At 36.8% G+C, this 26,011-nt stretch overlaps 1 protein-coding gene across 1 annotated transcript; it reads left to right on the top strand.

The window, feature by feature from the left end:
* Positions 1-232: 232 nt before the first annotated feature.
* On the top strand, positions 233-25,778 carry ZBED4 (zinc finger BED-type containing 4). The gene is made up of 3 exons (XM_026868367.1): positions 233-365; positions 5,254-5,325; positions 20,500-25,778. The coding sequence occupies exon 3, from the start codon at positions 20,909-20,911 to the stop codon at positions 24,422-24,424; it is 3,516 nt and encodes a 1,171-aa protein (XP_026724168.1). The 5' UTR covers positions 233-365; positions 5,254-5,325; positions 20,500-20,908; the 3' UTR covers positions 24,425-25,778.
* Positions 25,779-26,011: the final 233 nt, after the last annotated feature.

Here is a 26,011-nt window from a genome sequence, read left to right as displayed (position 1 = left end):
GGGCCCGCGCCGCCGGGAGGCCTCGGGAGCCGGGCCCGCGGAGGGAGCGGTGACCATGTGGCCGCTGCCATCCCGAGCGAAGATGGCCTGGGCAGCCCCGGAGACGGAGAGCCCGCTGCTCCTCGCAGGGTGCGCGCTGGGTCTGTGCGGGGACTGGAGGGCGGGCTCCTCCGGCACAGCCTGGCTAGTCGGGCGCCGGGGCCGAAAAGCCCAGGAAATCCTAGAAAGCGTTTCCCCCGAGAACGCGGGACACGAGGGGGACAGGCGCCCGCCGGCGGCTTCGGCCGCGGCGTAAACATCGCATCTCTTCCTGCCCGGGGTGAAGTTCCAGTCCCGTCCCTCTTGAGCAGAGTCGCTCAGGAGAGGTGCAGGTGGAAAAACTGAAATTTAACTTTCGTGTACTGCTGCTTCCGTTTTCTTCTTGGGATGCGCTAATTTTGCTTAAAAATGTCTTCTGTAACTTCTAGATATACACCGAGACAGCTGCTCATGGTAGGGACTGGCTGTGTGACAGTACTCACTGGATTTCAGAAGTTGGTCACCCTTAAAGTTGTCTGAGCACGTGCAGTCTACTAAAAGTGTAGAAACATACATTACTTCAATGAAAGGTGACAGGCCTCTTCTGCATTAATGGTGATTCTAATTATGATTGCTATGTTTAGTAGTGTTTGGCTTTGCAGTGTAGAAAAAAGTCCTCTTTCCTGGATCCTTTCTCTCTGGTGCTTGTGTGTCGGAAGCAGCCGTGTCTTGTTTCTGGGGGGTATCTTTGAGAGATTTCAATAATTTAGCATGAGCTGTCATGCTATGCCTATAATGCCAAGCAGAGAAAGTCTTTCAAGCCCTCATAACATAAGCATAATTCTCAGGCTTTCCTTATGTGTTGTTGTCTGTATGACCTGCTACGTATGTGTGTGTTGCTTTTCAAGAGAGTGAGTGCAGTTCTTTTCTTCTAAAAGTTATCTTGAGTAGTGCAACGTTTCACTTAAAGCACAGACATGCACTCAAGAGGATGTTCATGGAGTGCATGTGTGGGGTAGTGAAGTCTGGAAGACTTTATCAGCAGTGCCCAAGATACCACACTGCTACTAGGAAGCTTGTGTTTGTACAAATACTGGACAGGGTGTTCTAGTTATTATTTATTATGGAGATTGGTTTTGTGGAGAAAAAAAAACCAACCAAAACCTTGCATCTCTTCCTTTGTATACTAAAAGCAGCAGAAATTCTTCTGGGGACTCTTAAATGGGTGCTATCTTCTAGGTGTAAGACCAACAGGCAAGGTGCTGAAAGCTTTTATACGGTTGGATGGCTATCTACTTTGGTACTTCAAGTGTTACTAGTGTCTTCCAACTTTAACAAATGTTGAGGAATTTATTCCATAGAGGATCTCCAGAGCAGACAAATGTAAGAATCGATTGAGAATTAAGTAAAACGAAATATAAACTAAGCCTCTCAAAAGTTTTTTTTAAACATTTGTACTTTTGAATGTGCAACTCTGTTACTCTATATGAAGCAACATTGTGACAGGTACAGCATCCTTAATGATCCTGTGAAAGGCAAAGTATACAACGGTGAAAGGCTAGACAGGTGATGAGTTTAGAATAATGCTTACTGTCTTTCTGTTACCTTGTCTGCTATGGCCTCTCTCTCTGTTTGGTGTTTCCACCCATTCTGGTTCATTTTAAACCTAGACTGCAAATGTCCTGAGCAAGAATTGTGTTTGCAGAACAGCTGGTGGCATGGGGTCACAGGTGGTTAGTGTGGAGTGGGATCTATTTCAGTACACATAATGCATCGCTAAGGCTTATAACAGGAAATACAGGGGGACAACTGAATTTCATACATTTATTTAAAATTGTCTATCCATGTAGAGTAGAATATCCTCCTATCAAAGTTTCTTAAGAACTATGTATTACAGAAAGAAGTCCTGGCAAACTCTTAGGTTGTAGGGAATAGTTGCTGGTTTATGTGGCTTTTGAGCTTGTATCTTTTTTTCCTTCCCTTTTTACTGGAATTTGTTCTCTTTTAATTTTTAGAACCCTATATACAATGAATTCTTAGAGATATTTTTTTTTTTTGGCTCAGAAAGACTGAATTAAGGAATGCAGATGATGTATCTCCCTGCATTTTACCACCATTCACAGTGAAAACTATGGGAGGATTTTGTAAATCCTGTCTTTTGAGGCTGGTTTCTAATTTGTAGGAGTTAACATCTTCAAAATGAGCATATTGCATATTGTGCTATGGGGTTGCCACTATAATGTATAGTTAAAATAATTGGCTTTATGAAAATAGGTGTGATGATATACATATATTAGCTTAGGTTTAGATAGAAAACAGTATTATAGATAGTTTAGTTCGGGATTTTGCACATTGTAGACCATAGTGTTTAACACATCATCATGACTGAAGTTTTTTCCCTAAATAGAGACAATCTGCTTTATGTAAATTATTTTATGTCACTACTACTAATCGATCTGTTCTACTGTACACTTTCAAACAGGCCTCACAAAAAAATGTTCTTTTGCATGTGGCAGATGTGCATTTGTTTTCTGGACAACTTTGGCTGTTTATTTTGCATTTACTACTGGCATCATCAATATCTGTCAGTTCACAACTATCAGATTGTTTGGTTTCAACCAGTTAGTGCAAAAAATGAAGAGTTTCTGTGGCCTAAAGATTGCTTTCAAGTGAAATCTAGAGTTTAAAGCACATAAAACAAGAAGAAAGAACAACTGAAGCTTTTAGCAGGTTTTTTTCCACTGAAATGGGGGAACTTCTAAACCAGTGGGATACGTAGTTTAATCATGGTAGTATTGTTTCTTTTTCATGTGTGTGTGATAAGAATAGCTTGATTTTTAAGGTCCCTATATTCATTCATGTGTGATAATTCAAAACAAATTGTGAATTTTTTTATGTTGAACAACATCTTGGAAAGTGAAGTATTTGTCTTTCCTATAACTTGTATAAGACTAGTTTTCAGTGGATTTTAACGTAAGAAATATTATATTACCATAATCTTTACTTAAACTTGCAACTGTGTGCTCTGTTTAGCTATTACTGCACACTTGCCTCCCTTCCATCTATCACCTCTTACCCTTTCCCCTCTGCTTTATAATGACATATAGGGTTGGTTAGACAATCCCTTTTTGAAGGTTTAGAGGGTTACTAGTTCACTGTTATAGCTGCCTGAAAGCATGTTGGATTTTTTTTTTTTTGAGTTATGTCTGCTAGTTTGCATTCACTAGTGTCATAAAGATATATTTTTCCCTCCGTATGTTAGAGCAGTTTTTGCACCGAGTGCTCCGATTTTTTGTACTTTTAAAACAAAAGCCTATTCTGGATTTCAGTAGTCAATAGCTTGAAAATTACGGCTTAAAATAGTCTTGGTTTAACAGCTGGGACATATTTTAGCAATATACTTTTGCAATTCTTTACAAAACTTATGGAAAACTGTCTCATGACAATGATCAAATAATTTTTACCAGTTTTGCCCCAAATAGGTTCATTTAATTAGCGTTAGGCTGCTTACCTTTGGCTGTAATTGTGTATGCCATTTTCTGAAAGAGTGTTTACCTCTAAAAAAATTAAGCTCGGATCCAGCTAAAATGACTTTTTCTTTGTTATTCTTCTCACTAAACAGTCAAGAAAACCCAAACATTAATTTGAATTGAATGAAATATTTGGTCTGTCTTGAAACTGTTTTATAGTCATCTTTAACAAGTGAAAATGAGACTGGAAGGGTTGTGGGGTTTTGTTTTTTTAAAAAACATCGGGGAGGATAAAGCTGCATTATTTGTACTCTTATCTTGCCTGTAGTCTGATGGCTCTGGCACTTGCAAGGAATGTGGGAGAGCCAGGTTCACTTCCCTACTTTGCCTGAGGAGCTGAATCCACGTCTCAGTTCCCGAACTGCTCCTGCTGAGCACCCTGCCTCGGGTGGGTCTCTGTCTCCTTGGCTGACACCTTCCTCTTTGTATACATTATTTAAATGTTTGCTGTAGTAGGGACAGCTGAAGTGTCTCATCTTAACAGTCAAATTAGCCAGCCACACAGTTCTGGAGATGTTTTCACTTGCTTAAGAAAGTATGGAAGTATATTTAAGTGAAGATGTCAGTAAAAGAAGTTACATGTAATTCATTCTGTAATGCACAGTAAGCCAGTGGTCATGACTCCCCTCTGAGAGGTGTTCTTCTCAAGGAAAAGAGAAGAAAAAAAAAAAAAGGTCTGCGTATATACAGTATATACATATATGTCAATGACCGTCTCACAATCTGAGTAAGAGCAGTTTAACACTGAGTGGTGGGGAGAATGTTTTTTTGATTTAACCCCTGTTGATGCTTGATCCATATGAAGTTTAGAAAAGAGGACAAAGCAGCATCCTGACCAGGAAGCATTGCAGAGTCCAGCATTTTCTGCATTCGGATTTGGAGTCAAAGTTTACTGTCTGGATTTTCTAGAATAGCAAAAAGATTTCTTGGTTGGTTGATTATTTTTTTTTTTTTGTTTTGTGGGTTTTTTTGTGGGTTTGTTTTTTTGTGTTTTTTTTAGTGTACAGGGGCAGTAAAAAAGCTGGAGCCTCTACACAGTGGTGCTCATGTCTGTATCGTGGTCAGTGGGACTGAAGTTGCAAACTCCAGAAATATGTCCTGTGACAGACTGTTTTGGTCTGTTTTGTTGCAAAGTCAAAATATCTGACTTAATATGCCCCAATTGCAATCATTCCTTTTTCATATGTGGGGAATGATAATCATGTGTTGATCTTATGCTATTGCATGTCGATTAATACACGTGCTAGGTGCAGTGTGCAAGCAGTATGTTTAGCTCATGAAGAGAATGGGTAACAAGCTGCCAGATGAATCCTGTAGTGCTTTGAAAGGTGTCGCCAAGCTCCTTTGAAATCTTGCATGTAGTAAAGACTTGGTTTCATTCATCATGAGATGTAGTCATCCCTAAGCATGAAAAAAATGGAGCAGTACCAAGACTAGTACAAAAATTTGACTTTGCAATCTTTTTAGTACTCGTGTTGGGGGATGGTATTTTGGTATTTCTTTTGCTTTAGAGCTCTAGAGTTGAAAATGTCATAATTTTTCTTGACTATTGTGAGGGCTAGGAATTTTGAAAAAAGATGAGAGCTAATGCAACTCCTGAAGCTGTCACCTAAAGAGAAACTTGAAACATCTGTGACTTGCCACTGTGATAGTTAACATGACTAAAAAAAATTATTAAAAGGAATTACTTTCTTCTTTTCTCTAGATACAATCATCAAGTTCAAGTAGCAAGTATTTAACCTCAAATGAAGCTGCCTGCATGCAGTGGAACAGATGTGTAAGTTATTTTTGTGATGGCTTTTTATTTGTTTTGCTCAATAAACTAGTGGGCAGTTTGTTTGTTTTGGGTCCTGTTGTTGTTATTAGAGTAAGTCAATGAATAAAGGTAATGAATAATTGTATGCCTGTGCATTGACTTGCATGGAGCTTAATAATTTAGAAGGAGATTTTTATGAGTGCCCAAAACTTAAAAATTGAGTTTGGAAGCCTGGATATCTTTACAGTGTTACAGTAATATTGACTAGTTTATGATTTGTGGGGTACTTCTTACTCTGTGGTAACAGCTGTAAAGCTGTAAGGCCTATATACATCCTTACCCTGCAGTCTACCTCTGAAAAAGGGGGAAGTAACTTTCATGCTACATTCATCCTATACTCAAATTACACTTGTCTTGTTCAGATTTTCATGTCCTCACTGATAAATTAAATCTTAATATTTTTTTCTATATTTTTGGTCTGAAACATGTCTTTTTTTCTTTACATGTTTAGTTTGAGTACAGATTTTTCAGAAGCCTGAGATTCCTGACTAAGATGCAGTAGAAAAAAATCATTCATGTTCAGATCAGCAATTATATGTAGATTATCAATAAATGTTGTTCTTGTATAGCGTTTCAGAGCTTTCTGATTATTTTTTTCCCCCCCTGCTCAAAATAAAATAGTTCAACTCTTAGGCTGCCTATACTGTTGGTTAACATACATGTTATCAAAAGATGGACAAGTGTTTAAGGTAGGTAAAATACTGAGCTAGTAAGTCTTGGTCGGGTCCTAGAATCATAGAATAGTTTAGGTTGGAAAGGACCTTTCAAGTTCATCTAGTCCAACCTTCCTTCAGTGAGCAGGGACATCTTCAGCTAAATCAGGTTGATCAGAGTCCCATCCAACCTGACCTGATGTTTCAGGGATGGGGCATCTATCACCTTTCTGGGCAACTTGTTCCACAGTTTCACAACCCTCATCATAAAAAAATTCTTTCTTATCTCTAGTCTGAATCTACCCTATTTTAGTTTAAAACCACTATCCCTTGTTCTACTGCAACAGGCCCTACTGAAAAGTCTGTCCCTGTGTTTCTTATAAGTCCCCTTTAAGTACTGGAAGGTCACTATAAGGTCTCCCTTGAGCCTTCTCTTCTCCAGGCTGAACAACCCCAACTCTCTCAGCCTGTCCTCATAAGATTCTGACCTCTGTAGGAAAAGAAAAATAAAAACATGATTCGGAATATTTTCTTGAAGGAAAGTTTTCCTAGGTGACTCAAAAAAGAAGGTGTGGGAGATTTTTTTACATATTCTTCATCAGTCTAAGCAAAAATGAACTGCTAGTGCTTTCCAAGTCCATAGCATAGCCAAGGAGCAAGAAAGAGTTGTCGTTTGCAGCAGCCTTTTGAGTTAGTTCTAGACCACTGTAAGGAGATTTGATAAAAGGGACAATGTTGCTTTTGCCAGAATTGCCAAAAGTTCACTCTCATTTAATGCTGAATTCTAATATATTCATCTCAGGGTCACTGTATGCTCTGCACTGTTTCATGGTATGTCAAGCACTGTAGCATTTCACAGTTCTACCTGAAGTGCTTTTCTAATGTGGCTCTCGAGGTTAAAAGCCTTCAGTGAAAATATCTACTTTAGTATTGCCTGTCTACTGAAAATGAGTATCTGGTGTTAGTATCTTCAAGAACTATTTCTTGAATTATAATCCCAGATGAAGTAACTTTTGACTGCAAATTGTTCTGATAGATAAGGAAATCTGTAACTGGTTAGTCTTAAAAAAATTAAATGCCAATTTGAGCTTCTACAGAAAAGTGTATACATTTTATCACCTGTTTTTTATCATATTCATGTACTTCATTGAAATTCACCTTGTAAGCACTCTGGAATAGAATTTAGATAATTTTGGTCATCTTAAAAAAAATGCATTTACAGAACACATTTTGAGTTCCTTGTGACAATTTTTTTTTCCTTAACTATTCTGTTAAGGTTTTATAGAACACAGTAATTTTTTATATGTTTATTTGGGGAAGTATGAAATGTGAGGAACATATCAAATACATAAACTTCTAAGTGTCATACTACTTCCTTCTGGGGTATTTTTCCTTCATGACATGGTAGGTGAAGACTCGCTTTGGTTTTCCTCTGTGTTTTAGTGTATCAATATGCAAGATGTGATGTATTCACCATGCAGCATATTAAGATCAAGTTATTGCATACTAGCTCCTGGAGTAGTGCGGCCCAGAGAGCTAGCATTTTGCAAATGTTCCTTCTGTCTGTGATACTTTCTTCATTTGTGATTAAGAAGGCACTCTTTTGGTAGCATGAGTACTTATATAGAGCTTGAGTCTCCTGAGAATAAAGATTGGAATTTTCTGCTGTCCAGATGTTTTCTTCTCTGTTAAAATGTTTTGTTAGGTTAGAAATGTTATAGGTCTGCATCCTTTAGCATCCACTGCAAGTATCAAAGTTTTCCAGTGCACATGCTATGCTGTAGATTTAATGTGCAGATTAGATCATTGAAGAAAATCTCGTTCCTGATTAAAGAGATCTAGTAGTGTTAGACATGCCATGAGGAGGTGGGAGAGGAAAGAGCAGTGTGGAAACTGCTGCCTATTTATAGCTCCCACTCAACTACTGGATCCCGGCTCTTAACTTATTTGAGATTTGGGACAACAAATCCTTGCTGAAATGTGGCATAGATAATGGCAATCATATAATATTTTCTATTTCTACTCTGTGGTTCCCTTTCTTTCTTTTGCATTAGAGGTGGTAACATGATATGATAATAACTGTGGGCATGTATCTACAGACAGGAATAAAAAGAACAACCAGAGGACAACAGAGTAATTAATACACATTACATGAAAAGTTTTCACTTGTTGCAACTTGCATTAGTAGCCCCTGGAATAGTAGGAAAAGTGGGTAAGCTTTCAGGGAGCCGAACATTGTGCAGACCATGCTGTCGGCAGCACAGAGAAACAGGAGGAATTGAGGTTCCATTCTTCCTTTTCCTTTGCGAGTGATTTTGTCTTCTGTGGCTATTGCACTGTGGGGAGACCATAATCTGTTTATGGAAGGAAATACAGTGATGCTCATACAGAACAGGGAGATTTCCTGGTCCTTCTCTAAATGTTTTTTTGTTTCCCTTTTCTATACCTCACAAAATACTAGGATTATTAAAATAATTATTACAGCTTCTGTTTAGTAATACAAATCAATCAAATGGGAACAGCAAGGGCTATCATTTTTGTTACCTGCTCTTGTACTAAAAATGTCGTGAATCCTGCTCTCAGTAAAATACCTGTGTAACCTTATTCTGTAAAACTTATTTAAATTACAGGTTGCATTAAATGAATTAAAAAGCTCGTGAACTTCACTGGTTAAAATAGGTACTACTAAAAGCTTTATTCTTAATTAAAATTATTGTATTTTTTTTAACTCCTTGAGCAAAACCTTATTTGCTCAAATTAAAATCTGTCTATGGCAGCAGGATGATTCTTTTGGGAGAAGAGAGAGTTATTTGTTTGCCAGAGACAACAGGAGTGTCTCTTTGAATTTCCTGCTAGTGCTCCGTGTGGTACTAGTGGAAACAATGTCGGCTTTCCTGGCTTGGTTGTCCACTTCAGCTGGGTCTTTGCTGCAAAGTCTCACCTTGTCTTGAAGAAGGCAAAGAGAATATGTCCATAGAAGAGGTTAAAAGGGAAAAGACCCCTTGTCATGGAGTCTAGAGACAGGCTGGTTGACAAGTGAATAAGGAGGTCTGTAGGGTCATTTTTCTCTTCCTCTCACCTGTTTTATGAATAGGAAAGTTTGTTTTGAGAGGGACAGAGTTGAGGTCATTGTTTTTTAAACTGGGATATCAGTTGAAGATGTCAGATGCTACTGATGAATGTACATTTTCCTTAGAAAATACCAAGTGACCAAAACTAGTTGAAAGGAGCATAAGAAGTTCACCCCTATCATAGGCATGATCGATCTATGCCTGCATGTGGTATGGAAGCTTGTCGTTAAAATTATCTGATTGTTTTTGTTGCAGTTCTTGCACTCCTTGGCAAGATGAAACTTAGTATTTCTGAACTCTATAAAACTTATCTTGGATGGTATTGTGAATACTATTTTCTGTTATATTTAGTATATGTAGTAAAAAGATGGTCTCTTCTTTGCCATATTTTTTCAAATTATTACATGAGTAAGGAAGAAGATAACCGGTATGGAGAAACAGATTTCTCAGGAGAATCATTTGCAAATGAAGGTATCTTCTGACTTGAAATAAAGTTTTGTAACACAAGAGTGATTAAGCTTAACAGTTAAAAATCCCTACAAAGTATTTAAACTACTGTTTATCCTCTTGAAAATATTTTTTGTCTTTTTAGGGACTATGAGCTGCATTTTCTTTTTAACCTGCCTTTATATGCACAAGCATTCCAGGATACAAGTACATACAAGCATAGTACTATGTCATATTACACATATATGAATATGATGTATGTAAATCATGGAAAATCTCTCCATAGCACAAGTGAAATTATCTGAGGACATGTAACTAACTGCCATCAATATGAACATAGAATTAGATTAATGGGTCGATATGACGGGTTTTTGAAACAGAGCTCTTCAGACTTGATCTGGTTAGTATCAGAATAGACACTAATATATGATAGTCTTAGCAGTTCAACAGATATAGTTCATTTTTTAATTTATTTTAGAAAAATTATAGTTAAAGCATCTTAATATAACATTACATTCTGTAAAGGAGCCTGTTTGCGTTTTGTGAGGATTTTTTTCTCTTTATACTTAACATGGATGTTTTCAGCAAGATTTCCAAGAAGACTTACTGTGTACAAGACATGGTGTGCTTCTCCTAACCGCTTTTTCATTCTTCATCATCCTGCCTATTCAGCTTTGAAACACTCAGCTTTCTCTTTTACAAGTGTCTCATTTTTAACTGAAATCATTCTTAAAGTGCTTAAGCTTTCACTCTTACTGAGTTTAAAGATAGACATTTAAAAAAACACCAAACTAACAGAAGTGTATGTTGCAAGCTAAGAAGGTGGACTAGTCATGAGAAGAATCTCTGGTCCTAATCCTATCCTATTTATTCTGTCAGCTGTCAACTGCACAGGAGGAGGAAGAGAAGAGTAATGGGCTAGGCAGATGAATTGATCACTTGGGGAAAAGAAGTGTCAGAGGAGTTTTGCTTTGAATTTTCTGATGCTTTTCTGAAAGCAGGCTGCTGTTCTCTAGCAACATGGAGTAAATGTTTTGTCTTTTGATTTTCATTCTTTTGGAACCTTACTGTTGTTACTGTGGTTTTGGTTCTGTGTTATTTCCAGTTCCGTGATAATACTGATGCATCTTCCCTACTCTGTTCTTATTTTTATCTTCTGCATTTTACCCTCATGTTGTGTTACTGCAACCTTCCTTCATCTCTCCTTACCTGAGCCCCAAATTGTACACCATGAGCTTCTAAAAGCAGCCTTGATGTCCTGCACTGAAAATGCTATAAACCAAACAATACATGCTTCAACTGCTTTAAAAAAATCTAAATTTTTTTCTTAAGAAAACCACCTTATCTCTTGTAACATCAAGAATTACCCCATCTTATTAGCATATAATGTTTGTCAAAAATGGCAAATGATAAAAACATCAAAGTAAAAGGATACTCTCCTGTAGCTTTCACTTAAAGCAACACTGAACAGATGTGTAAAAATTAGGAAAATCCCACTTAAGCAATAATTTCATTAAAACTTTAAAACATCAGCATTTTAACAAATGACGGATCTGGCATTTGGTAGGTGTGAACAAAAGCATAGAAACATATCCTGCAAGTATGGCTTCAGTAGTATCAAACCAGATAATGAGAGAGAACACTTCAACACTTATGAGACAGTTTGGATCCTAGACAAATGTTGACATAATTTGCTTATCATGACAGATCTTTTTTTTATGTGATCTCTTAGTAAAGCTGGGACAGAAGTGATTAGCATGTGTACAACCTGCTTTTTTTAATATCCTTTCTTATAGTGTGCTGCTATGGGAAGTTAGCAAAGGACATGTGAAAGAAGATAGCCCCATTTAAGATTATTAGTAATTTTAGTGCTCTAGGGGAAAAAAAAAAGCAACAATTAAAGGCTTATCAGGTGATTGTAGGTGTGAGTAGTGTTACTGTTTGTGGTGATATATAATATTATGTATGGTAGTACATGCAACACATTGATATTTATTTTTTAAATGAAACGTGGGAGTGACATTGTTTTGGTTGAGGTCATTCTTTTTGTTGTTTTAGCTTTGCATTTTTATTTTACTTGTAAGATAGTTACTGTTTGAAATCATGTGGAATGGGGATTTTTGTGCTATGGGCTTTATAGTGTTTAACAGTGCTGCTTAAACCTGGGTGGTGGAAGATGATGCTTCAACTAGATAATTAATCAATTGTCATATAAATTATGAAAGCTGATTTCTCCAGAAATAAGCTTGAGTTTTGACTCCCTAATCTATATCAAACACCTGCTTTATTCTTAAACATGTCTGTATCATTGCGGTCTAATAAAACATTTGGGTACTGAGTATGTTTAGTAAATTGGGTTGGGCACTAAACGGGAATGCCAGAAGTAAATGTCAGCCAGATGTGATTAATACACGTGCTAACACAAACATCCTTATTTATATCAGACTTAAAAATAATGAATATGAAATGTATAATATTTAAAAAGCATTCTAACAATCTTTTAAAGAAGTTTTATGGTTGAGGATATACTGGTGTAAGAACTGAATTAAGAACTAGATCCTCTTTTAATTTTTAAAATTAAATCTTAATTATTTTCTGCTTCTTAATTTATATTCCAGAATATTTTAGTTTAATTATGACAATCTGGAAATCATACCGTTTCTCTTCAGTTCTGCCGCTGTTGTAAATTATTTTCTCTCCTTTTACACATCCGTGTAAGAGCCAACGTAGTTTTGTGCAGGAGGAAGCTGGTGTGCACACTTTCTTCCATACACCATGATTCAAATAATTAAGGGTTTGAGATGAAGATATTTGTACAAAGCTGGGGCTTTTAGTTCCTGAATATTTCTTGAGGTTTCAGGGAATATCTGAAAATGATCAGTGAACAGAGTCCCATAGACTTTTTGATGTTTACAGCAGCAAGAGTAGAAAACAAATGTACAAAATAAATCGGCTTTTTTAAAAGAGTAAGAGGCTAAGTTTGAGGAGTTTATGCAATGTTAGGTGTTTTCTGTGTGCTGATTAGATTTTTAACTCGACACTGTCCCTTTAACAATGGTCTAAGACTAAAACTGTCACTTCTGAGCTGTTGTTGATTGTTATCTTCCTGCATGACTGTTAATATAGTGGTGGTGGGGAAAAGAGAAGACAGAGAGAAGAGTCCAGAGACAACTACACCAAAAAAATATGACTTGGCACCAACAGGTCTATTTTATAGCTTAATATAAAGTAGTCCATGTTCACAGTAACATTATTTAATGTTTTGGGGGACAGGAGGCAAGAAAGGGGGAATATTTAAATTTAGTTGGTAGTCTTTTTAACTTTTCAGTGTCTACTTTAGCTAAATTCCTACATTTGGAATCAGGGTTGAGTACCCAGAGTCTAATGATGATAGTTATGGCTATAATAGTCATCTCTCCACATCTTGTTTTCTCTTTGTCTGGAATGACTGATTTAGGCCCCAGTTTACACCAAGCACTCAGTTTTTCAGCAATGTGAAGAGGCATGATGATCTTTATACATGGATAAATCGGATGTCTCTGTGTCATGTCCTGACAAGTAGTATTGAGCACACCGGGGAGCTCACATACCTTTCTTGGAAGGCTCTAATTCTTTCTGCCTTGTCTCCCAAGCCTCTGAGCATGTACCTTTGTCCCAAAGCACGTTTTCATTTCCTTTCTTCTGCGGTACTCTGGATATGTTATTTTCTCTATAATTTTTCCCAGCTTCTCTTCTCTTCAGGGATGAGGGAGGTGAGGGCATCAGCAGCCCTGACAGGATGCTGCCCCTTTTCTTCCAGCCGCTGAAGCCCAGCAGTCATATCGTGCCCAGGAGCTGCCTGGCTCCTGCCTCCCAGCCTGTTACAGCTCCTACGCGTGGAATCCTGCTTGGCTGGCCACATGTCTGTGAAATGCTCCAGCCCCGGAGGAAATAATCCCACCCCTTTTTTTTTTTTTTTTTTTTTCCCCCTCCCACCACTAGCCCTAGTCTGAAAGCTGAATCAGTCTTTTCTTGTTTACACAAACATATAAAACTGTTCATGAATGTTCCCGGTGTCTAAATTAGGATTTTTCTAAATGTTTGTCTCAGACCAGAATGGAACCTTAAAAATAATTATAAAAGTCTTTTTGGTTTTCTGTTTGCTTTTTTTTTCATTCTACAAGTGTTTCAGGACTGCTTAAGGAGCTTAGTGAGAGTGAGACCTTGATATGTCCCATAGGAAGAGGACACTGTAAAACACATGGTGGAATAGATGGAACAAAAACAAAAGGTGAAAGATAAAATATTACAGCCCTCCTAATTGGGAAGGGGTTATGGAGAGAGAAAATTAGACTTCTGCAAGACCACTAGTTTGTGACAGAACAAGAGCCAAACCTAGATACTTCGGGCAATATTAAAAAACTGTTGTATTTTTGTTAGTTCCATATATCACTTTTTTAAGATACAAGTACAGATAAAAGCATAGAAAAGAGTTGAAATTTTAAATAAAAATACTTTCAGTTTCTAGCATCAGGGTTTTTTTCTCCAGTAATAGCACTTATAAGAGTAATAGCTTCTGTGTTTTTTGGTTGCTGGTGGGTTTTTTTTCCTCTTCTTCTGTGTTTATGTTCTTGGGAGGTTTTTATTGACTTAAATATGATTTTGGTTATTATGTTTTCCCCTTCATTAACATATGCTTCTCTGACTTTTTTTAAAAACATCTTTTCTGTTAAGTGCACAGATTGCTATAAACTTCAACTCACTCAGATAAGACTAATAAAAATGTCTGATTTACTTGTCCTAATTGTTATATTCTGTTCCAGTATTTGGTTAGTGTGAAGACTATTCCTGTCAACAAGGAGCAATGTACAGTATTGGTGGTGCTGTTTCCACGCTTTACTCTTGTGTCCAGATGGGCTGTTTGGGGTCATGGACGTGAGAGGTTATTTTGCAAGTTGAAGAGAATACCTTTGTAAAACCACAATACTTGCAGCTTAATGTAAGATCTGCCTTTCAGGTGACTGGAAAAGTGATGGAATAGTAAAGGTGGCTTTACCTCCCTCTTTTTTCCTCTCCCAACAGTCCTCTGCAAATCATACTTCCCATGAGGTGCAAAACAACTTGTTTCTTTTATTAAGCCTAACTTTCTGTACTTTAATCCCAATTATGCTCTTGAATCCACTAATTCATGCTTGTATGTCTGCAGATTCCTGTGAGCTTCTATGAAACTTTAGCATAGGACCCCCCTCGTTTCAGAGTGTGACTAACTGCTAATTTTGCAATCTCTTCTAGTAACACTTTAATTGCTCAGCATATTGCAAACTCCTGCAGTTCTTTATGGGTAAGATAGTATTGATAGTTTGTCATAGGAAATTTTTACAGAAAAAATATGTTACTGTTCTTAGTTTTTCTTCTTCGAGTGATTTGTAACTTTGAAAAGTGGTAATGTTCATCTAGGCTATACATTTATAAAACTGTGTTCTGCTTATTAGTTACAGGTTTTTGGATGTGTGTTTTCACTTTTTTTGAGTTTTTTTACTTTTTTTGTGTGTGTGGTAGGATTATTTATTTTTTTTTAGCAAATATTCCTTAATTAGCATAGTACCTGCCATTGAAGAGGAAGCTAATAATAATTTCTTAAATTGTTTCCTCCTTATTGCTTGTATTGCTTGCTTTTAGGGCTTTTCTTTTTACTCGGTGTTCTTAATGATGTCTGCACACTTCCAAAAATAAACAAAATTAGCACTGTTTATTCTAAAACTGACATGTTTGTGCAATTTGTTTTTAATGTGCTTTTATGTACCTCCTACACTCAAAATCTGTCACTACTTTTTTTTTTTTTTCAAACTAGTAAATAGTTTTGCTTTCGCTTTGTCTCCACATTTTGCATCTTTCCTGAAACAACTACTCTTTCATTTTGCAGGTGTGTATATTTGCATTTACACTATATGCACTTGTATAATAATTTTAAAGGGTTTTTTTGCTTTAAGCTACTTTCTCTAGACCATTATTTGCACAAAGATTCTGTAATACAATGAAGTCCATCATTGCCTGACTACTCAACCTAAAATCTAAAGCTTGCAGGTCACTATCTGCTTTACAAATAATCTGCTTATGGTTCAGTGTTTTCAGATATTTTTCATACTTCTCTGTATGTTAATGTATGTCTCTGCAATCTCAAGACACTGATGTTTCTCTTTTTTTACCCCTTTCCTTCAGTAGTGATTTCTTCTGGTCATGGCAGTCCACTGTGGCACTTTTTGGATCAGTGACATTCTCCTGCCACTTCTTGTCAGCCACTGTATGCTTTCAGTAATCCCATTTTGAATGGAAAATCCTATAAAATGTTTCTGCCGGCTTCTTGCCACAGCGAACCACCAACTGTCTTAGCTGCTCAGGAGCTAATGGTCTAGAGCAGTACATTTGACTAGATAATTGTTCTCTACTTCCATTTATTTTCTTTGAAGATTTTTGTTGCAAGGTGACTCTTAACTCTGTTCACTTGCCTGATTGTATCTAATTGAGAAGATTACAAAGGCATAAATCACTTTACTTTTGAGCTGTCTGTAGCCTTTTGTACCTTTGAAAACATTTTCCTTCTTGAATATCCTGTTTGTTTAGCAGTAGTCCTTAACTTCAAGTAGCTTGTGTCCAAGGGTAAATAAGCTGTCTAAAGGTGATCATAACCAAACTCATACTTTGTTCTCGGTTACTATAAAATTTTAAAACGGATGGAGCATTTTGTTTGTTTTTAAAACAGGTAGACTCTTACACAGAATTGGCATGGGAGGGGAAGGTGAAAAACCTTATCTTTCTAACCCTGAATATTTCAGGGACTGTATTCTGAAGAAAATTTTGGTTGAACCCTTAAGGGTTCAGGGAGGGAGTGAGCTTGACTGAATTTCACAGTATCATGTATTAACACTCAAAGCAATAGAGATCATGCTTAAATGTTTGAAAGAAGATGGGGGGGGGAAACACCAAAACAAAACATGCAAAATCGTCTAAGGGTCATCCAACTTTTGGGGATTTCTCAGGAAGTGATCTAGCAGCCCTAAAGAGTCTCCTCTAAGAATCTCAGCTGGTCTGCATTCGTCGCAGGCAGCAACAATGCCCAGAAAAAATATGTGCTATGTAGCCTGAGACCTGTAACAGTCATGAAGTGGACAAGATATAATTAATGATTTCTTGTCTTAAACTCATTTATAAGTACAGTAAAATAATGTAACTGGCCACAGTTTATAAGCTCTTCATAACACTGCATAACCCTCCTAACAGCCTGAAAGCATATCCTAGCTAAGCATAAATGTAGAAATAATATGGAGCTGCAAAGGGAGACCTATGTTTAATTGCACAAATAGGGGACAGAAAATCATGGGAATCAACAATTCAAGTAGTAACATGCAAGCAAAACCGAAGGATATAGAATAAGCAGGAAAGGTTTCTGGTGGAACATGAACAGTTAGTGGTCCTAAAGAAAAGAAGATGGGTAATGTAAGGAGCAGATGAGATTGCTTCCCATACTCGTTTTTGGTGGAGATTATGAGCATTAAAAACACCCAGCTACAGCAATGAGAAATAGGAAAGAAAGTCTATCACTGCCGTTCCTGCTTCAGAGTCCAAATAGTGCTCTCACCTATTCACCTCAGCACTAAGCCCATCGAGGACCATAGCCATCAGTGTTTAACTACAAGGCATCAGCTCAGTGGTGTTGTGTACTCAAAGCTAATTTAGGGTAAGATGATTAGGGCCTAACTGTTTGAATATGTGTGATAATGGCTGATAATGATTAAGAACGTAATTTGGATGCGATCATTTATAACAGTTTAGTCATAAACAAAATTTCCCATTTATTAAATAAATAAAGATAAGCAAAACCAGCGCTGGACGGACCGGGAGCCCCTGCTCTACCTGGCCTGCACCGACCGGTTTCCCTCCTCAGTATTTATTCTCTCTCTTCTCATACATAGTTATAACCTTTAATACATATTCATAGCATTGCCGGGAAAAAGGTGGGTTTATGGAGCTCTTTCTCGCGCATGCTCTTCTTGTCTGTTGGGATCTTTTTCGCCCCTCTCTGGTGGTCGTGGGATGAAGTAAACATTCTTCCTCGGACTGCCCTTTTGGTGACCCCGAACTTCGCGCATGCGTCTTACAAACAACTTCTTTTTCGGCCCGGATAACTGTAAACAACACTGAACAGAACCAGTTGACCGGCCCGTTAGAACACGGAGTCAGGATGGCTTTGCAAGAAACAGAGAGCGCTACTTACACATTATGTCACCCTGCCCCCTCAAACCTGCAGTTATACAAAAACAGTTTAGTCAAAAATACATATAAAAAGAGCAGTATTTTAAACTTACTTTACACTGTGCAAAACCATGTGCTGAGGTAGGTGAAAATGGACTAAAAAGTCCTAACATTATTTTATAGTAACAAAAATCATGTAAACTTATTTCACATTAACCATTGGCCATGTGTGGTGTTCATGAATGTCACTCTAGTTAAGTATTGTTATGAAGTTTGCAATTGGTCTTATTTATCAAGTTTCCCAATCTTCCCATTACAGATACCTTGTGCTTAGCTGTGTTAAGCAGTAACTGCTTATCAGGACAGGGACAAGTGAAGCATCTCCATGGATTTTTCTGTTTAAAGTCTAGAACTGTTCGTGCATAGTTAAGAAATTACAGAAATTGCAGGCTAGAGATGTGATTACCTGTTTTGAGGCAAAGGAATTGTGCACAACTTGATCAGAACCTGATGCCAATGGATGTGTGCAAGTATTTTGTGCAAATCTAGCTAGGAATCTGTAATGTGCTTACTGTAACTTGGCACTTACATGCATAATTTATGTTCTGTAAGCTGTGTGGTGACACTTGCTTGTGAGCCTTTCTATTCTGTGATCCTAAGTCACAACAGCTTATTATATATTCTTGCTTTTCCTGTTTGAAGTCCAAGCTCCAAATTCACAAGCTAGATCAAAATAAAGATGAAAATAAAGACCACCTTAGATTTTCTATTAAAAATGTTGACAATCTTACAGTTTCTCTCTCGTCCCAGATGTACATGCTTGCATATCATCAATATGTGTATGGTCACTAACTTGTGTTTCATTCAGTTTTATACTGAGTGATGTAAATTTAGTCTTTTATGCCAGATGTTCTTAGATTTCACAAACCTATGGAAAGTACGGTGTAGTGTGTTAAATTTCTTCTAGAAATTTAAGGGGTTTCTTTCTCTTAAAGTCTCTCCATTGATGATGTTCTTTATGCTCAACACTCATATCTTTGGGTGTCTGAAAACATTTTTTTTTTTGTGAGGGAGAGAAAGGCAGAACACAAATACTAAAACTTTCACAGAAAGAAAACCAGAATTACTGCCTTCCTCTTTGCAAGTTCTGACTGCTCCATCTTCTTTTTCTTAAAATAGATATAATAAGCTGATTGCACCTCCTTTTCTCTGCCCCTTCCCCTGCACTGGAAGAGAAAGTTATCGCTATGGTAGGCTTTCCAGAAATCTGACATTCACAGAAAATGTGTTTCTAATTTTTGTAAACAGACCTCAAAGAAATAATATTTTTAAAAAGGTTACAAGACTAATATGACATTAGTCTTGTTACAAGGGGGAAGTGGCTGTACAACCTAGACATTTTTAATGTGTCTTGTAGCTATGACTAATTTCACCTTTTGTCTGCTGAAATCCTCGTGTTTGAGTAATACATTAAAATTGTGTGAGAAGTTTTTAAAATAACCAATTCAAATTTGTGTTTTGTTTTCAGCTGGGAAGAGCCCCAAAACCCCCAGTTTGCACAAATTGAAGTGCATAGTGTAGCATCACCTGTGTGGTTAAAAAATATTTATTATCTTGAATGAAGGTACCAGTAACTACATTAATGACACAACACAAGAGAATAAATGAGAAAGGGTTTGGCAAAATTTAGAATTCTGATAGAACTGTAGTTAAAAAAAAAAAGTGACTGACAAATGCAGACAGCTTTTTCAGGTTTGTGTGGGGCTGGTAGCGGGTTCAGGTTTTGAATCTGTTGTTGCCCTGTGATTTATTTGCAGCTATACATGCAGCTGTATTTCAAAAACCTATTCTTTGTACTGGCATTTTTGGTAGAGGAACTCTTTACCCATGAGGCAAATGAGCTATCTCAGTGTAAACGGGCTTTGTAGTATAACCCTTGGGTACGTGAGGAACTTGTGCTGGCAGTGCTGCACTAGGCACCAGCTTATGCAACTGTATGTATTATTGCTTCTGAGTGATACTGTTATGCTTTTGGGAGACCTCAATGTATACATGACATTTGCATAGCCCAGTTATCCTAAATTAAACATTTTGTGTTTTAATCATGACACTCTAAAAGTAGCTTGTTTCTATAGTATGGTGTTGTCTGGTAGTGTCATGGCATGAATATAGCTGTGAGGTTATATTCAGAGGAAGGAAGGATTAGTGCGACAATGCTGAACACCCTTACGGAGGTTTCTTGTAAAACATTTTTTTTAAACACTGCTGTCATTAATGAAGTGCTCACATGTACAGGAGTTTAACTTAATATTTGGTTTTAAGTATGTATTTCTCTAACATGATTAAATGCCTGCTTGTCTTCATATATATCTGTACATACAGACATCTAGTATATGTTTGTGTATATAAGCGTGTATGCAGTGGGTGAATTAGGATATAGGATGAGGCATAGGTTTGTCCAAGCAAATACAAAAATGATGCTTGGACTTCATATATTGTCAAAGCTGAACCAGAGCTGCATGTGTAGACATGTATTTGACCACAGCAAATGTACTGAGTAAATGTTGGGGTTTTTCTTTTTTCAATAGTACACTGAATTGCTTTTATCTCAAAGGAAAAAAAAAAAAAACCCTACAGAACATTTAGTGCATGTTTTCAGTTCACTTTTATTGTAGCTATTTAAACTGTGTTAGTCAACTTTTGTCTTTTTTATTTATTTTTTTTTTAATTTCTAGATGGTGCAAAAGAATCACAGTTGCCCAATCAAGATGAACAGAATGGCTTCCTTCAACAAGAAAATAGAACATTCATTTTTTAGGATTATGTCTACAACATGAAGCATTTAACAGTAGCTGTCTTTGAGAACATTCATCTATGACCTGAAATGTCCTGATCCTGGGGAAAAAAATGAGATTCCATTAATTAAGTCTATAATTTTTAAATGCATTTTTATGACTTTTTATATTTGCTTATGCACAACACGGATACAGAATTCATAAACCAGAGATTATTTTAACACATACACACATTTGTGTTTGTGCGTTCAATATACAAGACACATCATTTTAATCAAATTTTAAATATTTTTTTAAGTTATATATATTTATTAATAAATGAAGATTTGGCAAGAAGAATTCGTCATCCATGGACAAGAGTAAAACAGGTTCCCCCAGTATGGATGGTAATTTTGTATTGGGTAAAATCAATAACTTAAAAGTAGAGCAAGAGGAAGACAGCATTAACTGTACTCTAGAAAGAATGGATATAAAGACAGAACAAGATGATTTCAAACATGTGGACAGCAGTGATGAACAGGAAGACAAAGAAAAGAACTTCATTACCAACAACCCTGGCAAATATTTATCTACAGAAAATGAAGATGATTATGGATCTCTTTTTTCTCAGTATAGTAGTACGCTGTATGATGTAGCAATGGAAGCTGTGACACAAAGCCTCCTTTCTAGCAGAAACATAAGCTCCAGAAAAAAGTCACCTGCTTGGAACCATTTTTTTATATCTCCCAGAGATAGCACTAAAGCAATATGTATGTACTGTATGAAAGAATTTAGCAGGGGTAAAAATGAAAAGGACCTGAGTACAAGTTGTCTCATGAGACATGTGAGGAGAGCCCATCCCACTGTACTCATTCAAGAAAATGGAACTATGCCAGGTATATCCTCCTTCTCTTCACCTACATTGTTACTGCCACCTCAGTCTGCAGATGTTGGAGATCTGAGTTCTATGTTATCACCCATAAAACTAGTCAAGAAAATGGCTTCTAAAATACCGTCTCCAGATCGGATAATTGAGGAATCTGTTTCTATTGTTTCTTCTGAAGAAATATCAGATATCTCAGTTTCTGAAAAGTGCAGCAAAGAAGTCATGGTTGGGTCCTCTCCACAGCTACCCAACAACCAGTATGATGACACTGTGGAGAATGTAGCAGAAAAAACTGTTGTAATTCCAAAGAGCACATCAGGTTCCAGAAGGAGATCTGCTGTCTGGAAACACTTTTATTTGTCACCTCTAGATAATTCTAAAGCTGTTTGCATCCATTGCATGAATGAATTCAGTAGAGGAAAAAATGGAAAAGACTTGGGAACGAGTTGTTTAATAAGACATATGTGGAGAGCCCATCGTTCCATTGTCCTGCAAGAGAATGGGGGTGGTACCAGCATACCACCTCTTTACACCACACCTCCAACTCTGTTGCCTTCTTTACTACCTTCAGATAGTGATCTGAATTCTATGTCATCCTCTCCTGGAAAACTAATGAAAGAATCAACTTCTGTTTCTTCTTCTCCAGACAGAATCTCTGAGGAAATCCATACTAATCTGTCTTCTGGAGATGCTCTAGTGGAAGACTCAATGTTGTCATCTTCTGATGATATAGGTGAAGTCTCCTTTGTTTCATCTCCTGAGAAACAGTGTGAGGGACTAGGTCCACTAATATTTGAACCTACTGCTGTATTTCAGCAAAATAAAAGGATTATGAAAAGGCTTAAATCAGAAGTTTGGCACCACTTTTCACTGTCACCTGCAGACAGTCTAAAAGCAGTATGTAGGTACTGCAGTTGTATGATAAGTCGTGGTAAGAAAGGAGATGTGGGCACAAGCTGCTTGATGAGACATCTATATAGACGCCATCCTGATGTAATTGGAAACCAAAAGAGCTTTCTTGATGTGAGTTTGGCAAATTCTCCTTACGCCACTTTGGCTTCTGCAGAATGTTCATCTTCAAAGTTGACTGACTTGCCTACAATGGTTACACATGATAATCAAATTATATTTCCTGTTAATAGTAAGAAGACCTCAAAACTGTGGAATCACTTTTCAATTTGTTCTGCAGATTCAACAAAAGTAATATGTATGCACTGTGGACGTACAATAAGTAGGGGGAAAAAGCCAACAAATCTAGGCACAAGTTGCCTTCTAAGACATTTGCAGCGGTTTCATAACAATGTATTGAAAACTGATGTCTCGGAGACAGTATTATCCTCATCTACGGATAATCACATGCCACTGAGCACAGAATTATTAGGATCTTCAAATTTTGATGAAACCAATGAAAAGTTTTGTGACTCTCACCCAGTTGCCAAAAAAATCACAAGTCTTGTAGCCGAAATGATTGCACTTGACCTTCAGCCATATTCTTTTGTAGACAACATTGGCTTTAACAGGCTGCTTGAATATTTGCAACCTCAGTACTCTTTACCTTCTCCATCTTACTTTTCTAGGACAGCAATTCCAGATATGTATGATAATGTAAAACAAATAATTATTTCACATCTTAAAGAAGCTGAAAGCGGAGTGATTCATTTTACCTCTGGAATATGGATGAGCAACCAGACACGAGAATATCTAACTCTGACAGCTCATTGGGTAACATTTGAGTCTTCATTTCGCCCACAGTGTGAGGATTACCATTGTTCAGCACTACTAAATGTATCACAGATTGATTGTGACTACAATGGAATCAGTATTCAAAAGCAGTTAGAGTACTGGTGGGAAACATGGATTACTTCCATTGGCCTTCAGATTGGGATTACTGTTACTGATAATCAGAGCATAGAGAAAACTTTAAATGAAGGTGATCATTCAAGTGTACAATGTTTTAGTCACACTGTTAACGTCATTGTAAATGAGGCTATTAAAAGCCAGAGAATGGTTCAGAATTTGCTTAGTATTGCAAGAAAGATCTGTGAACGTGTCCATCGATCAGCAAAAGCAAAAGAGAAGTTAGCTGAGTTGCAAAAAGAGTATGAATTGCCTCAGCATCCGCTAATACAAGATGTTCCATCAAAGTGGAATACGTCATTTCATATGCTTGAACGTCTTATCGAACAGAAAAGAGCAATTGATGAAATGTCAATAGAGTGCAGCTTTCGGGAGCTAATAAGTTGTGATCAGTGGGAAGTCATGCAGTCAGTGTGTCATGCTCTCAAACCTTTCGAAGCTGCAAGTAGGGAGATGAGTACACATGTGTCTACTCTAAGCCAAGTGATTCCAATGATACATATACTTAACAGGAAAATAGAAATGCTGTTTGAGGAAACAATGGGCATAGATACTATGCTGAAATCTTTGAAAGAAGCTATGGTGAGTAGATTATCCTCCACCCTTCATGATCCAAGGTACATTTTTGCTACACTTCTGGATCCCCGGTATAAGACATCCTTATTTACAGAAGAGGAGGCTGAACAATATAAACAAGACTTAATCAGGGAGCTGGAAATAATGAGTTCTACCTCAGATGATGATAAACCTGTTTCCAATGGTTGTGGTATAGGTTCACCATCTACAAATTCATATGGGGAAGATAATCTTTGGTCACTCATGGGTGACATGAAGAAAACAAAAGACCTGAAGGAGAGAGCAAAGTTACCAGAGGAAATGGTGCTTTCTTACTTGGAGGAAGAAGTGCTTGAGCATAACTGTGATCCTTTAACTTACTGGAACTTTAAGAAGTCATCTTGGCCAGTACTGTCAAAATTGGCTGTCAGGTTCTTGGGTTGTCCACCAAGCATTGTTCCTTCAGAGAGATTGTTCAATACATCTAATGAAAGCAACAACTTTAGTCAGTCAAGGTTAATGATTGAACACTTTGAAAAGCTTATCTTTTTGAAAGTGAATCTTCCTTTAATATACTTCCAGTATTGAAACTAATGAACAAACTGCTAGGCTAAATCTATTGTTGCTCACTGGATATTAACTATCTATAACTTGGATTTTTAAATTGCTCCAATAGGGGCCATGTATGACATCTAATCAGTGACTATAATTCCAAATTTTAGTTTCATTTTTTTCAGCTTTCAATATGTCTACATGTGCCTTATTCATAGTACTTCAGGCCAGATATTGTATATATGTTTTTTAAAAATTCACACTAGAGATAGCCTGTCTTGTCAAATTATACAAAATTATGTAGGTTTTAATCCATAATTGTAAATGAACTTTAAAAAAGCTCAGTCATTTGTTTTAATAGAATGGCAAAAAAAAGATGTAAACAGTTCTATTCTGTAGTTTTTTATTCAATTATTATGTAAAAACCATAAACCAGGTACTGTATTTTAGTTGGACATTGCTTTAATTGCAACAAAACAGCTTTTGTAGTTGTCAAGAGAGCTGTACATGAAAGATGGGGTTCAAGCTGTCTTTTTATTATGTGATGTTTTTAACTGCAAGCCCTAAAGTACTTAAAGGATTAAGAAGAATTATTGAGGAAGATGTGTTTACAGGAGACTATTGATTTATTATCTGAAAATAAATCTTAAATTTGAGACGATATGGAATGTCAGTTACACAGCAATTGGTAGTAAAACTTCCCATTCTGGGTTCTCCTGTTCAGGTTTTACATTTTAACTGAACTACAGAAATATTCTGGGTATTTATAAAAGCTCTTTGGAAGTCTTATCAAAGTTTATGAATTAATGCTTGTTATTTAATGCCATGTACAAAAAAGGCAAGAAACTTACCGTGAAGACTCTAATGTCATTCTAAAGCCTTTTCTAATCTTTAGTGCATCAAAACTATAAGGTTCCCTATTGTAAAAATTGAGCCCTTACTCCTAATGTAATTTCAGTTGTGTAGATCAGCCTATCTTAAAGCTCCTAGTACAGAAATAACTGATCTTCTGATTTTCAGTAATAGCCTTATGGATAAGGTGCACTGCTTAGAGTTTTATGTAGTAGGGTTGATACTTAACTGTTGGTGTCCATCAGGCAAATACGATATAGAGCCCTCAAAATTTCAAATAAGATGGAAAAAAATAGGCAGCATTTTAATTTGAATGGAACATTGTCCATGGTTTAACTCTAGAAAGATTAATCTTCTCATTTCAGTTTTCACTGAATACTTTTTGGGAAACAAGTCATCATTTGCCTATGACCTTTTAGAAAAGTTGTAGCTTTGTTAAAATACTGTACCTATGCCTAATCTAATTTTGCATTTACTATGTTTTAGTGTATTTATAAATGGTGAACTCAGTTTCTGAAATTAAACATTTTATTTGCAATTTTCTAGTGGTAGTCAACACTGCCTTTTATTTTCAGATGGATTTAAGACAATCACTGAATAAAAAATAATTGATACAATTGTAATTGTAAATATACCACAGAACATGCTATGTGAAAAGATTGGTTTTCCATTTAGCTCTTTGGACTTAAGCCTGGATACTGGTACTTTTCATTTCACTTGAGCTATTCAACCTCAGGAAAAGTTGTTGAATTCTTTCCCAGGTGGCTTTGG

Source organism: Athene cunicularia (genome assembly GCF_003259725.1).
Source record: "Athene cunicularia isolate RWA chromosome 1 unlocalized genomic scaffold, athCun1 chr1_part2, whole genome shotgun sequence".
Lineage (NCBI taxonomy): Eukaryota > Metazoa > Chordata > Aves > Strigiformes > Strigidae > Athene > Athene cunicularia.
The sequence above is the reverse complement of the archived record's forward strand: the minus strand, read 5'-3'. Positions and strand labels throughout refer to the sequence as shown.